The 15854-nt window shown below is 39.5% G+C and overlaps 1 protein-coding gene across 2 annotated transcripts; it reads left to right on the forward strand.

The window, feature by feature from the left end:
• The first annotated feature begins 6462 nt into the window (after positions 1-6462).
• On the forward strand, positions 6463-15851 carry LRR1 (leucine rich repeat protein 1). 2 transcript variants are annotated; one of them, XM_042940634.1, is made up of 4 exons: positions 6463-6980; positions 10374-10475; positions 12911-13632; positions 15416-15851. In XM_042940634.1, exons 1-4 carry the CDS (start codon positions 6678-6680, stop codon positions 15654-15656), a joined length of 1368 nt encoding a protein of 455 aa, XP_042796568.1. In that variant the 5' UTR covers positions 6463-6677; the 3' UTR covers positions 15657-15851. The 2 variants fall into 2 exon arrangements, with proteins under 2 accessions (XP_042796568.1, XP_042796569.1); XM_042940635.1 differs by having other exon boundaries at positions 10377-10475.
• The last annotated feature ends 3 nt before the right edge of the window (positions 15852-15854 follow it).

Consider the following 15854-nt stretch of genomic DNA (forward strand, 5'->3'; position numbering starts at 1 on the left):
AGTAGTTCTTAATGTTGAAGCCGGTGCTCACTGGCCACTCCAAAAATCATAGAGCCCTCAAGAATTATGCTAAATCTACCCTGCCTGCGCTCTACAAATGGCATGACAAAGCCTGTATGACAGCACAACAATTTATAACATGGCTTACTGAATATTTTAAGCCCACAATTGAGACCTCTGCTCAGAAAAAAGGATTCCTTTCAAAACATGACTGCTCATTGACAATGCCCCTGTTCATCCAAGAGCTCTGATGGAGATGTACAATGAGATTAATTGTTGTTTTCATGGCTGATAACACAGCATTCATCCTGCAGCCCGTGGATCAAGGAATCATTCCAAATTTCAAGTCTTTTTATTTAAGAAATCCATTTTGTAAGGTATGGCTACCATACATAATGATTCCTCCATTGGATCTGGGGAAAGTGAATTGAAACCTCTTGGAAAGGTTCGCCATTCTAGATGCCATTAAGAACATTTGTGATTTATGGGAAGAGGTCAAAATGTCAACATGAACAGGAGTTTGGAAGAAGTTGATTCCAACCTTCATGGATGATTTTGAGGGTCCAAGACTTGAGTGGAGGATGTTACTGCAGATGTGCTTGAAATAACAAGAGAGCTAGAATTAGAAGTGGAGCCTGAATATGGGACTGAATTGCTGCAATCTCATGAGAAAACTTGAACAGATGAGGAATTGCTTCTTATAGATGAGCAAAGAAAGTGGTTCCTTAGGATGGAACCTACTCCTATTAGAAATGCTGTGAAGAGGGGCGCCTGGGTGGCGCAGTCGGTTAAGCGTCCGACTTCAGCCAGGTCACGATCTCGCGGTCCGTGAGTTCGAGCCCCGCGTCGGGCTCTGGGCTGATGGCTCAGGGCCTGGAGCCTGCTTCCGATTCTGTGTCTCCCTCTCTCTCTGACCCTCCCCCGTTCATGCTATGTCTCTCTCTGTCCCAAAAATAAATTAAAAAAAAAAAAAAAAAAAAAAAAAAAAAAAAAGAAATGCTGTGAAGAAACAAAACAAGAGAATATATGGCAAAGGGAAGGGGTAGAGAAGAGAGGGAAATAAACCACAAGAGACTCTTAATGATAGAAAACAAACTATAGATTGATGGAGGGAGGTGGGCGGGAGATGGGCTAGATATGTGTTGGATATTAAGGAGGGCACTTTTGATGAGCACTGGGTGTTGTATGTAAATGATGAGTCACTTAAACCAATATTGCACTATATGTTAAGCAAAATTTAAATTTAAAAAAAATTTTAAAAGATACTGTGAAGATTGTGTAAATGACAACAAAGGATTTAGAATGTTATATAACCTAAGTTAATAAAGCAGCAGGAGGGTTTGAGAGGATTGACTCCAGTTTTGGAAGAAGTTCTACCATGGGTAAGACTCTATCAAACAGTATCACATGCCACAGACAAATTTTTCATGAAAAAAAGAATCAAATGATGTGGTAAATTTCACTGTGGTCTTATTTTAAAAAATTGCCACAGTCACCCCAACCTTTAGCAGACACCAACCACCCTGATCAGTCAGCAACCACCAACACTGAGGTAAAAACTTCCAAAAGCAAGTGTCCCTGAGTGGCTCAGTCTGTTAAGTGCCTGACCTTGGCTCAGGTTATGATCTCACAGTTTGTGGGTTTGAGCCCTGCATCAGGCTCTGTGCTGACAACTTGGACCCTGCTTTGGAGTCTGTATCTCCTTCTCTCTCTGCCCCTTCCCCAATTGTGCTCTCTCTCTCAAAAATAAATAAATGTAAAAAAAGAAATTTTTTTAAAAAGGAACTTCCAAAAGCAAAAAGATTACAACTCACTGAAAGCTCAGGTGATGGGTAGCATTTTTTCTTTGCTATAAAGTATTTTTTTAATTACGTACATTTTTTGGACATAATGCCATTGCACACTTAATAGACTACAAGATAGTGTAAACATGACTTTTATGTGCACTGGGAAACCAAAAAATTCCTTTGACTCTCTTTATTGTGGTATTCGCTTTATGTCAGTGGTCTGGAACTTAACCCTCAATATTAACAAGGAATACCTCTATCTGTTTCCCCACAATCTTCCTACAATGTATATTAGCAAACTTCTTTATGTTTGTCCTTCTGCTAGCCTAAGAATGGTAAGTATTGCTTCAGTCTGAATTTTGATGAGGCAGAGCATGTTTTCCTATGTTTATAAGCCAGCCATATGTATTTGGGAATTTCTCCTTTGAGCCCACAGGCCCCTTTCTTAAAGTATTGCTGATCTGTAGTTTATATATTAGTAAAGCTTATGCAGAAGAAAATGAGCACTTTGACCTTTGTATTAGTTGCAAAGTTATTTTATATTGACCATAACCCCAGATTCTTAGTAATTACTTTGTTTCTGGTATATCCTTCTATGCAGAACATTTACATTTTATGTGTTAAAATTTGTCAACTTGGGGTTATGTGGGTGGCTCAGTCAGTTGAGTGTCTGACTTCGGCTGAGGTCATGATCTCGTGGTTTGTGAAAGCCCACATCGGGCTCTGTGCTGACAGCTCAGAGCATGAAGCCTGTTTCAGATTCTGTGTCTCCCTCTCTCTCTCTGCCCCTCTCCCTTTCACGCTCTGTCTCTGTCTCTCAAAAATAAATAAACGTTAAAAAAACTGTTTTAATTTGTCAACTTGTTACATTACTTTTTTAGGTAGTGTCAAAATTCTAAAAAACTTCTGTGTTTTCATGTAGCACTTTTACATTTTCAGTGTTTAAGTCTTGGATCCACCTAAAATTTATTTCACTGTTCTCTAGGAGTGAAAGAGAAAGCAAGCTTCCTTCCCTTCCAAATGGCTAGTTTCTTACTCCAACACAAACAATGGTAATTGAATGCACATTAGTCTGTGAGCTTGCTCTATTTTAGCACAATGCCAGCTCTCATAAATATTTGTTACATGAATAAGTGAATAGCATATACTCATTTACATATTCATTCTTTCTACAAATATGCACTGAGTACTTACTATATGTGAAGACTATGCTAGGTCTTGCATGTAACAGTAGTGACTCAGAACCTGTTCCCAAGGAGCTTGTAGTCTAGAGGTGAGGATAGGCATTAAATAAGTAATCATATAGCAATATTTTGGACAAGATAATCTAAGATTCTTCTTGAAGTGAACACCCAAAAGTGTTAGATGAAATATCATGTATTCCAAAATGCTGAGTTGAGCTTCCAGGAATCCCAAAGAGCTGGTGCTACGCAGGAACTGAAAACCACAGAAACTGCCCTGGGGAGATTTGTCCACCTAAGTAATAGGGACTAGATTCCAAAGGGAACAAGAAACAAGCCTTTAAACAACTGTATTTAATTAAATTGCAAAGAGTGGAAATCCATGAAGGTTTGCGGGGAGAATTAAGTACAGGATAGGCGACAAGTCCTAGCACTAACACTCTTCAGAGGTAGTGAGCAAATCCCTTTACTCTTTTCAGCCTCTATTCCTTTTGTGTAAAATAAGAGAATTGAATTAGAATATGTGTAAAGTATGTCTCAGCTGTAAAAGTTTAGGATTCTGTGATAGGAGACCCCCTAAAATAATTTAATTTGGCAGTAGTGTAGATGGTGGATTATTGCATTAGCCTTTCAACTGATTCCTGCCTCTAGGCTTGCTCTACCTCCTAAGTAATCTCTTTAGTGACCACAGTAACCTTTTCTAAACGGTGTGAATTTTATCCCCTGTTGAAAATTTTCAAGTTTCCCAGAACCTTCAGGCTAAAGTTCAAAGGCCTTGGTTTAGCAAACAAATTCTTTTCATCATCTGGCTACTTCATACTCCTCTAATGTCTTACATGTATCCAATTGTGGTACAATTGTTGGTTTGCTTGTCTCTCCTAAACACTGTAAAATCATCTCTGCCTTCTAAACATCTAACATAGGTACTGGCATACAGCAAGAACACCATAAATATTAAATAAAGGAATACATTTTGAAGCCAGAAGACCTGGTAAGTTTAGGAATATCTCTGGAGGGAAGTAATGCAGCTTTCAACTGACATGGTACCACTAACAAGGGAAAAATGGGTAGTAATTAGGAAATCATAGTGGAAACACAACTTATAAGTTGTAATTACAGAGCATCAACAGGGACAAGGTAGCACTATACAGGTCTAATGCTTAAGTGTATATTTGTTAACTATCTAGCTTTATTTAATTTAGATGAAGTTTATGGTTAAAAAACCAACTCGAAGATCTGGTCCCAATGTGCCAGGACAGCCAAGTCTACACTGTCCACAGATGGTGACCTCACTGTTTGTTTAATAGTATGATACAACTATGATTTACCAGTTTGAACCCAAATGAGCCATAAACCTAAGGGAGTAAAGTTTACTATGGGTACAAATGAAGGGGAAAGTCCGAGATTCAATTAATTAACTGTTGAATGCTTGTTATGCACTGGAAACTCAGTGAAATAAAAGAAATGAAAGGTAAGTTTAAGTGCAATTGAATTTTCAGACTCCAAAAAAGGAGAACAAGATGTTAGAGACAGCCAGTGGAAACTGAACAGGGTTTTGAAAGATTAATAGGGTTAAATTAGTATGAACAAAACAAAAAGGAGAGAATGAGTGTAGTATGTAGGCCAGGCAGAAAAGGAATCAATTTCACAGAAGAAAATTGATCTAGATGTTATTTCTCTGATTCCTTTTGTCAAAAGCTGTAGCCCACTTTAAAATGCCTTGTATTTCCATGTTCAGTCAGTCTGCAATTCAAACTAGCTTGAGCTAATTAAAGGTACAGGAGGTCAACAGGCAGATTCTATTTGTATGGTGGTAAAGACAGAAGTGTGGATGGGTAATCAAAGAATCTTTTCTATTTTTTTTTAAGACTTTAAGTAATCTCTACACCCAACATACAGTTCAAACTTACAACGCTGAGATCAAGAGTCACTCGCTCCATGAACCAAGCCGGCCAGACACCCCTAAAGAATATTTTGCTTGGTAAACAGTCCAAGAAGACCAAAATAAACACCAGATCCAAGTATTTCAGCTATTAAAAATGAGGGAACTAAGGTGAAGATGTTGGGGGAAGGTGGAGGTGGGAGTTAAGATCCCCAAAACTGATATATGTTTATTTTACTTTCAAACCACTATTATTTTATGTAATCTTATTTAATAAGATAATCTTATTTAAATATTTAGGGAAGCACAGGCCATTTTTGAGAATCTGGCAATTAGGAAGATATGTTTTTGGCAATACAAACCATTGTCCTACTCTGAAATCACCTTGGAACTGTTAAGTAACTTTCATATATTTAGATTATTTAACATTTACTGAATTCACTGAATCCGTGTTTCAACAACCCAGGTAACACCAAATAGAGGGTTGAGGCTTTGTTGTTGTAGTCTTGTTTTTTGTACATTTCTATTCTAATCAAAATTACATTGGTTTATACATGTAAGATTTCCCCACCTCCCAACTGTTCTTGGAAGTTCAGAGTATATTTATCGTACTTGTAATGCTTTAGGCTGGCGTTTTATTATTTTCTTCTATATTATTATCCACTCAAAGAACAAAAGTGGGTAATTCTTGAAGTCTGTCTTTGAAAACTATAAGGTGTGTTTGGCTTATTGTATGTTTTCACTGGCCACATGATTAACTGTTGCTAACTGAGGAGCCGTGTTTTCATGCTCTCCATGCAAGAATACTAAATAGAAAAAAAAGAAACGTAATGTTTTATTCATTACTAATTTTTAGGAACCAGTTACGTTTTTCAGAATGAGAATCAACAGATAACACTTCAGGTTCAACACCTTGTAAACAGGGACTCACACCTAATTAAGGATAAATCATTGTATTGTCATAATTGAATTGAAAATCCGTATTTCTGTAAGCCATTTCACATTTGCAAAAGTACCGCTCAAACAAAATGAATGTTTGATAAAAGACTGGGATTAGAATGAGGCGAGAGAGGCGTCGAGGGCACAAAATTTAAGGAGAAAGGACTGTGCGCTCAGGGATGCACACGCCATTTTTGAGAGCGCCTCCTTAAATAAGATGTGCGCCCCGGGCGCCTCCCTCCACCAAGAAATGTAGAGCCGTAAGTGCTTATAGGGTCTGGATAGTCTCTCTCAGTGTCAGATGTTAAACCAGTCACTCTATCCAACCTAATAGCGGTTACAAAGCGGGAACCTGTTCAACAGAAATTGCCAAGTCAAATATTGTCCTATCAAATTCCGTTCTGACGTGGCAGGTGTTGCCTCCGAGGGGGGAGCCACCCAAACCAAAACAAACACCAGCCCATCAGCACCGGGACATGCTGGCCCCGGCTGGCATTGGGCAACTCCCCAGTTCCGAAGCTCTATAGGTAAGCGGACTTTCCGTTTTAACACAGGGATACCGGCTTAGCGACCCAATAGGTGCAGGAAACGCGTTAAGTTGAACCGCGGAAAACAGAGCTCCGCCCCCAACAATAACCACCTGTGCCTCCAGCCGCAAGCGTTCCCGGGAAAGGACGTTGCGGCCTCGCCAGTCGCCGGCTCGGGAGATGCGAGCCAAGTCCTCAAGGGTCCGGTATCCGCGCTCCACCGACCCACAACCACAGTGAGGACTCGGCCCTGCAAGTGAAAGGGGAGGCCGTCCTCCCCGCAGACCCATAGAGCCACTGTACCGAGAAAACCCGAGCTGTTGGCACTCCGAGCAGGCAGGCATATCCGGGGACAGCCCGCATGCTCGAGGACCCTGGCGGCGGCGCTGCGCGGCGGGAAGGGGACAGTTTCAAAGCGGAGTTGTGGAGCTCTTGCCGCGGCTGGCGCAAAATGAAGCTGCACTGCGAGGTCGAGGTAGTCAGTCGGCACTTGCCGGCTTTGGGAATGAGGAACCGGGGCAAGGGCACCCGGGCGGTGTTGAGCCTCTGTCAGCAGACGCCCGGGAGTCGGCCGCAGCCTCGGGCTGGAGGCGAGCGAGGCGGCCCGCTCCCTACCTGCCTGGTCATCTGCACCCTGAGGGACAAGCGCGGGACCCGCTATGAGGTGCGTGGACCGAACAGGCCCTGCCTCGGGAGTCAGCCCCGAGCTCTTCCCCTTCGAGCCTCGCGCGTTCCAGAGGCTGGAGCCTGCCTGTGGGGTACCAGCGCCCCATCACCACCCCCAGTCCTGGGCGTCTCCCTGTGTACCCGAAAGAGGAAAGCTTTTGAGAGCGCACCTTCTCCTTATTTTTCTTTCCCGTTCCTTTGGTTTCAAATTGGCAGCGTTTCTGTTTAGCAGTAGGTGGCATCCCTGCTGTCTTAAAGCCTCTGGAAATTCGGCCTGCATGAAACTAATCTTTAAATGGAATGGCAATCCACTTTGGGGGAACAGTAAAATAATTGCACTTTTGTTCAATAAATTATTTTCTCCCATGGTATATTCGCTAGCTTTTTTTTTTTTTTTTTTTTTTTTTAAGGCTTTAAGTGATGAAGGATAGTATCCAGGATCGCTAGACCAGATTAGTACAGTAGTAAAGCAGTAGTGCTTTGGGTTGCATCTTGATATTTATACTAATGTTATTGCTCACTGCATCTTTCTTTTCCTTTCCTTTTCCTTCCTTCCTTCAAATGTTTTATTTCCTAAGACTTGACTTTCTAGGACCAGGGCTTTTTCTCATCTGTCTAGCAGTAGTAAACTCTAGAAGCTGTTGACAGTTGAAATGGAATTTCCAAAGCACAGGTTTTATAAAATCCTTTTTCCCTCATTTCACCAGGTACTATGTTATTTTGTCAGAATGACTGGAATACCCTTGTGTCTACTGTAAATAAAGTCGAGGGGGCAACTCATCTCCCACCCTTGCATCTGACTCTTCACTGGACTTTATACAGTTTCTAGAATTATTTCCCTTAGTGTTGTATTCCACAGTGTATACTCAAAGATTGAGGAAAGGGGGCATTACCATCTCATTCAGAGACACTTAACATTTGATATAAGCAGTTGAAAGTGTAATTTCCCCCTCTTCATGGAATCAACTCCTATAAAATTTTCAACTTGAAGGGACTTTAGCAATCACCCAACATTCTATAGGTTAGAAAACTGTAAGGTGACAAGCAAGCTCATAGCAAGAATTGGGTCTCCCTTTTTTTTTCTTCCATTGTCTTCCCCAAACCCTCTTTCATGGTCAGTTCAGGTTCTATTTTAAGTCTGTAATGATCGCCCTTAAAACTTCTGCATTAATAATTGCAGGTGGTAACCCTAATCAGAATTTTATTGTGAACAGTGAGTTGAAGACTTGATTTGGTCACTGTCCTTCCAACACTAGAAAGGAAATAGAAACCAGTGCTTACATTACAAGGTGGACGATGTAAGTGCTATAATAAAGGTAGAAGTAGAGCAGAATCAAAAAATGAAATGAATTCTGATTATAGGGGCTTGAGAAAGTTTTGTAGAAGAGGTGGTACCACAGGGTTTGGGACATAGTAGGTGCCCAATAAACATTTCTTGGATGAATTAAAGTGGTGTTGGTCCTGGGCCTTGAAGACTAGGTATTAGTGCTAAGTGTGGGAAGTACCTTGGGGATCTTTCTTATACCAACTTTTCTGCCCCATGATTTAGCTGCTGCCTATCTCATTCTGATTTGCAAATCTGTATCTTTAGCTATTCCTCTCCCTTAACTTGCAACTTGAATCTTAGTTGGAAATCTTCACTTGGATGTGTTGTAGCATTTCAAACTCAAAATATCTAAAAGTTAATGTTCTTTGCCACCCCGAAACCTACTTTTCTGATCATGTTCTGCAACTCATTAAATATTCTGCTCTATCCAGAAACCTTAAGGTTTTTGCATCCCCATGTAATATATTTTTGAATCCTTAAAATTCTACCTCCTAGGATCCTTTCAGATTTTCATACCTCCTTCCATCCCAGCTGCAGTTGAAACCACCAGAATCCCTTGTCTGGCTAGGTGTCTTAAAAGATATCCCTAGGTCTCTACCAACCTCATCCCATTCTCCCCTCCCCCAAAGTTCATTCTTACACTGTGGTTAAAGGGAACTTCCCAAATCCCAGATCTAGGATGCCTGGGTGGCCTAGTAGGTTAAGCATCCAACTCTTGATTTTGGCTCAGGTCATGATCTCATGGTTTGTGAGACCAAGCCCCACCAAGCTGATAGCACAGAGCCAGCTTGGGATTTCCCCCATCCCTCTCTCTCAAAGTAAATAAAGATATTTTTTTTTTTTAACGTTTATTTTTGAGACAGAGAGAGACAGCATGAACGGGGCAGGGTCAGAGAGAGGGAGACACAGAATCTGAAATGGGCTCCAGGCTCTGAGCTGTCAGCACAGAGCCCGACGCGGGGCTCGAACTCACGGACCGCGAGATCATGACCTGAGCCAAAGTCGGCCGCTTAACCGACTGAGCCACCCAGGCGCCCCAAGATATTTTTTTTTAATGTAGGTGTAACTATGTTCCCAGCTTCAAGTCACTCAGTAGATATCATTTTCAGAATAAAATCCAAAATTCTTGACATGGTCTGCAAAATCTTTCACCATGCAATCCCTGTTTGCCTTTCCTGACTCACCTGCCTCTCTTTCCTGGATCCTTCAGCCATACTTCTTTCACCTCCTTGGAACTGCCAAGCCCTCTTGCCTTGAAGGCTTTGCACACATTTTTCCTTACTGGTATGCTATTCTCTCTCTCTTCTCCCACTATCTTCATTTGCCCGACATCTCCTAATCCTTCAGTTCTCATCTTTAAGGTCACTTTCGTATTCCTTTGCTATATAAGATCTTAGAGCAGTCTATACTTCCCTTATCTTAATGTTTGTTATGCTTGTAACTACCTACTTAATAATTGTCTCTCATTAGACTGACAACTTTATAAACATAATTACTATGTGGGTCTTATTCAAAACTATTGTTTCAAGCCCCCTATCATAGTACATGGTACAGAGTGGCTTCTCAATACATTATTGTTGAAGTCTAAAACAGGAACATCAGTCATTAAAAATTTTTGAGCACCTATTATGTGTCAGTCACTGTTGTAGCTCCATGGATACAATAGTGAACAAAGGAGACAAGATTCCTGCTTTCATGGCGTTTATAATCTTGTGGGAGGTGTGTCCACCCGAGACTACTGGACTGAAGTTAAGAAGGCAAGTAACTATTATTGACAACTTCTACAGCCACATAGAATGGGAGAAGAGGAGTATTCTCCCAAATGGAAGTCACAGGAAAGAGTTACTGGACTGATCTAACAGCAATATCTACCAGAAGCTAGATAAGAAATGTAGCTACCCAAATGCTAAAAAAGCCCACAGAAATAAAAACTAAAACTTAAAACAACAAAACATGCAGACTTAAGGAGTAAAAGCCTGGGAAAGTGACTGGCATATTCTAATTGTAATAAATATTACTAAATAACAATACCAGATTTTGTCCTTTTTTCTCATTGGTTTTAAGCAGCTAAAGGAGAACATTGAGCAATTCTTCACCAAATTTATGGATGAGGGGAAAGCTACTGTTCGGTTAAAGGAGCCTCCTGTGGATATCTGTTTAAGTAAGGTATGGTATTACAAACACGATTAAAGGGGCAACTGGGCAGCTCAGTTAAGCATCTGACTCTTGATTTCGGTTCAGTCTTGATCTCACAGTTTGTGAGTTTGAGCCCCTGACTGGGCTCTGTGCTGAAAGTGAAGAGGCTACTTGGGATTCTGTCTCCCTCTCTCTCTGTCCCTCCCCTAATTGCTCTCTATTTCTCTCTAAATAAATAAATGTAAATATGTATAAATAATAAATGAAAATAAACTTAAAAGATTGTTTAAAAAAAAATAGCAATTAGGTTGGTTGGCTGTATTTTCTTTAAAGAAGAGACTATTTGAGGATCCTCGATATCCCACACAACTGAATAGGGATGTACACTTGGCAGGTGTGTTTGAAGAAGCCGTGGCAGGTCTGTGGTGGAATTCAAAAACTCACCAGACACATACACAGTTTCTCTGGTATGCTGGCATGGCTCTAACAGTGTAGAGTCAGCCTGCTAAGGCAACAGGATTAGGAGGAAGGAAAATGGCTTACTTCCGTGCTCCAGATGGACCCTTAGGGTGTTCCTAGAATAGAATTCTATAAAGCCAGTGGCACACGGCTACATTTGCCAGCAAAGTCACCCATTACAGATCAAATTTGGTGTAAAAAAAAAAAAATGCAATTAGAACCATTTGAGGGGTATTTTTTTTTTTAATGTTTATTTATTTTGAGAGAGACAAACAATCTGAAGCAGGCTCTTTGCTGTCAGTGCAGAGCATGATGTGGGGCTCGAACTCAAAACCATGAGACTGTGACCTGAGCCAGTCAGACGCACAACTGACTAAGCCATTCAGGCCCCTCCATTCTGGGGGTATTTTATTTATTATAATTTTTAAAAATAGTTAAACCATTAAAATAAAACTTTACTGTGCCCTATCCCCTTTTCCTCTCCCCCCCCCCTTCACAGAGAGTAGAAGCAATGTCTTATTCAGCCTTTCATTATCCTTAATCCAAAGCAAAGTGGTTTGTAAACAATAAAGTTTAATGACTATTTAAGGTATTTGTATTGAATGGAAACATTTTGTTCTACTTCCTCCTGTTCTTATAGTTTTTCATTTTCTCTTGATATTCAGCTTCTCCTACTAACTTTTTCTTCTACCTAAAAAAAGCTGAGGTCTAACCAATCAAAATAGAATAGACAAATTTCCCAAAGACAAGGTTAAATCCATTGCCTCCACATACTGTCTTTTGACCTTTGTTTTCAGTGGTTTATCAAAACTGTCTCAGAGATCACTGGTCTCCTTCCTTTTTTTCAATCACATTGCCATTATTTTGAGGTCTGTAGATTTCGACACTGATGACCACTCCCTTCTTAATAAAACTTTCCTTTCTTGGCATCTGACAGGACACTATCCTGGTTTACTCTTGGTTTTCTTAGCCACTCCTTTGTCTCCTATCTCTGGCATCTTTTTTTTCTATCCCCAATTAAAGGCTTATTCTAATCTTCTGCCTATTCTTTACCATACCTGCTTTCCATTCTCGTAACTCAGTCTTTATTTATATAAACTCCCAAATCTTTAAGCTGGTACCCTGTACCAGACCTACTTGACCCAGGTCTCCAGACTTCACTCACACTACGTCACTGTGTATATTGCTGCTGAAATAATATTTAGCTTTTCTCATGTAATTCTCCTGTTCCAAGTTCTTAAAAGATTTCCACAGCCTGATCATTCCATCCTCCTCATCATGGTATCAGGTTCATCTATACCATCCCCACACTGCATTTCTAGTCTTTTACACCTCTACAAAGCTCCCACATTCCAACTGAATAGGATCACGTACTATTCCTCAAACTTGCTGCAAGTTACCAGTCCTTCACATGTAAACTTTAGGAAACTTCTGAAATATCCTGCAAGCATTAGATATTTCTGTTGAGAACTTAGTTCCCATACCACTTTAATAGTGATTTTTCTGTCCAGCTGGAAGCAATCTGTCTTGCTTTTGATGTTTTCCAGCACTTCTTACAGTGCCATTTGGCCCTGCTTTTGAGAGGACCATTGCTTTTCATAATTCCAAGTCTTTGTGAATGGCAGCCTTGGGTATTTTGCAGTGCACAGCACCATCTCAGTCTATGTCAGAGGCACTGGAGATTTGCCTCAGTTCATGATAAACCCAAGTCTTAAGTGGAATCTTTTCATGTATTCCTGTCTTATTTTATACTCTTTTGATTCCCTTTTGAATGGTTTAAATTTAGAGTATGTCTCTCAACATATTTTTTCAAAAACTTTCAAATTTTTTTGTGTTTATATTGAAATTTATCAAAATAGTAAAAAATTTATTTTTACAGCCATTTTCAAGAAATGAGTCCATCATTTGCATGTATAACTTTATAGGATTTGTTAAAGGGTAAATTAGCATGCATGTATTATCTAAAATGGAATTTATAATTGTACAACTTATTTTTATTTATTCAGGCCAATTCCAGCAGCTTAAAGAGTTTCCTGTCAGCTGTGAGACTCGCTCACAGAGGTTGTAATATTGAGGCACCACTTTCAACCTTCACACCAGTGAAGACTTCAGAATTTGAAAAATTTAAAACTAAAATGGTTATCACATCCAAAAAGGACTATCCTCTAAGCAAGAACTTCCCATATTCTCTGGAACATCTTCAGACTTCTTACTGTGGGCTTGTCCGAGTTGATATGCGTATGCTTTGCTTAAAAAACCTTAGGAAATTAGACTTGAGTCACAACCATATAAAAAAGCTTCCAACTACAATTGGAGACCTCATCCATCTTCAAGAACTTAACTTGAGTGACAATCACTTGGAATCATTTAGTGTAGCTTTGTGTCAGTCTACACTCCAGAAGTCGCTTCGGAGTTTGGATCTCAGCAAGAACAAAATTAAGGCGCTCCCTGTGCAGTTTTGTCAGCTCCGAGAACTTACAGATTTAAAACTTGATGATAATGAATTGATTCGATTTCCTTTCAAGATGGGACAATTGACAAACCTGCGTTTTTTGTCAGCCGCTCGAAATAAGCTTCCATTTTTGCCTAGTGAATTTCAAAATTTATCCCTTGAGTACTTGGATCTTTTTGGAAATACTTTTGAACAACCAAAAGCCCTTCCAGTTATAATGCTGCAAACACCATTAACTTTATTGGAATCCTCTGCACGAGCCATGTTATATAATAGGTAAGACTTTTTAATAGTCATAAAATGCAGTACCTCTGATAAGAGTCTGGTATTCTCATCATCCTCATTGTAATAGTCATAGGCTTTAACATAGTTTACAATGCTATGCACAGTCTGACATCTTGCTCCAGTGGCCTTCTTGCTGCTCCTTTCCTCTACTTAGAATGCCTTTCTTCCAGAAAGTTCCATAGCTCACTTTCTCACTTCATTTAGTTCTTTTCCCAAGTGACACCCAGAAAGGCCTTTCCTGACCGCCCTATCTAAAGTTTTATCTCCACCCCCTTTCATTGCTTGACTTTTTGGTTATAGGATTTATTACCTGGCATTAATTTTTTTTTAATGTTTATTTATTTTTGAGACAGAGAGACAGAGTGTGAGTGGAGGAGGGGCAGAGAGAGGGAGACACAGGATCTGAAACAGGCTGTAGGCTCTGAGTTGTCAGCACAGACAGAGGCTGACATGGGCTCGAACCCATGAACCGTGAGATCATGACCTGAGCCAAAGTCGAGCACTTAACCAACTGAGCCACCCAGGCGCCCCTTTACTTCTTTCTATCTATCCCGTCACTTGTATTTATCAAGTGTTTTCAGCCCACTTGTTATAAAAAGGATACAGATCCAAAGCTATGAGAATAATGCCTATTATCTAGCCTTTGGTAACTTGTCTTCACTACTGGTTACAAACATAAACTTATGGTCTATTAGAAAAATATGTGGGAATTTAAATTATGTTAGATAGAAAATACAGTTTTTAACAGTATTACACTATTACCTCTTTCCTTAGGGTATAACTAGTAGCTTGAAACAGGTTAATATACACATGTGGTAGACACTTCTTAGACAGTTTTTTAAAAAATTGTTATTTATAGAAGGAACAAACTAGTACATGTGAAAAAAAATGAATTGCTAACAAGACCAGTCCCAAATCCCTATGAAATGCAAACTGTTTTTTATTTGATATGTATCTTTTCAGACTTTTCCTGATAGGGTTTTGAACTCCAGTTTAAATTATAGAGTAGGTTTTATTTATTTGTTGAAAAAATATGAACACCTATTATGTGCCAGCCTAGGCTAGGGACTAGAGAACAAAGAAAAGACTGGAAGACAGACAAAGTGACTTGGGGCATGGTTGAGTCAGGAGTTGGGCAGTGGGCAGGCAACCTCAAGAGACCATCTTACAGTGTCTCGGAGATGAGGGTAAAAGAGTTTGACTTTTTCGGGTTTTTGAGTTTGACTTGATTTTAATAGCCAGTAAGTGATTTAAGCAAGGTGAGGTCAGCACTTGCTCAGCCAGTAAAGTAAAAATACCTGAAACAATATATGTTTTAAATCTGTTTCACAGTTTAAAATTCCCTTTTAAACAGTTGATGCCTAGGAGAGTATTTGGATTTATTTAAATAAATGTTTCTTCACAGATAGAACTCAGTAATTTTCCCATCGCCATTATGAGAATTGTATACTAGAGCTGTAGCTTTAAATGATCATGTTATACTGATAATACAATGTAGATTTCTTCATACTATTCCATGGGTTATGGTATTAGGTGACAGTGCTAAAAGATACTTTATGGAGTAGTATAGATACTCGTAGGTTTACAATATGCCATATGGTGTTTTCCCCATTCTTAACAGTTTGGAAGAAAGAACAATATACTGAGTCACTTAATAGAGTAATCTTATTTTTCCTTGGTTATAATTCAGTATCCTGTAATTCATGACCCAATACATGAAGTTCTGAATCTAGTAACATGCTAAATATTTTTTCAACTTTTTTTTTTCCAATAGGATTCCATATGGCTCTCATATCATTCCTTTTCATCTTTGCCAAGATTTGGATACTGCTAAAACCTGTGTCTGTGGAAGATTCTGTCTAAGCTGTTTTATTCAGGGAACTACTACTATGAATCTACACTCTGTTGCTCACACTGTGGTCTTAGTGGATAATATGGGTGGTACTGAAGCACCTATTATCTCTTACTTCTGTTCTCTAGCCTGTTACGTAAATTCCTGTGATATGTTAAAGTAACTGGTGATAACACAAAAACAAATTCCATTTAGTTACAGATCACCTTGGGATTCATTTATGGTTTAATAGTATCAAATTAGAGAAAGGGAAGCTTTTTGTATACTTACTTGAGGGGAGGAATGTGTTACTCTAACATTTTCGATCATTTGACTGTAAAACCTTAACTTCATTAAAACCTATAATTTTACTGTGAAAGTA

Source organism: Panthera leo, chromosome B3 (genome assembly GCF_018350215.1).
Source record: "Panthera leo isolate Ple1 chromosome B3, P.leo_Ple1_pat1.1, whole genome shotgun sequence".
Lineage (NCBI taxonomy): Eukaryota > Metazoa > Chordata > Mammalia > Carnivora > Felidae > Panthera > Panthera leo.

Bases quoted from the DNA above. Each gene is read 5' to 3' on its own strand.
- LRR1 (XM_042940634.1), top strand. From the start codon at position 6,678: ATGCTCGAGGACCCTGGCGGCGGCGCTGCGCGGCGGGAAGGGGACAGT. The intron at 10,476-12,910 runs GTATGGTATTAC...TTATTTATTCAG, and splicing joins TGGATATCTGTTTAAGTAAG to GCCAATTCCAGCAGCTTAAA. The intron at 13,633-15,415 runs GTAAGACTTTTT...TTTTTCCAATAG, and splicing joins CGAGCCATGTTATATAATAG to GATTCCATATGGCTCTCATA.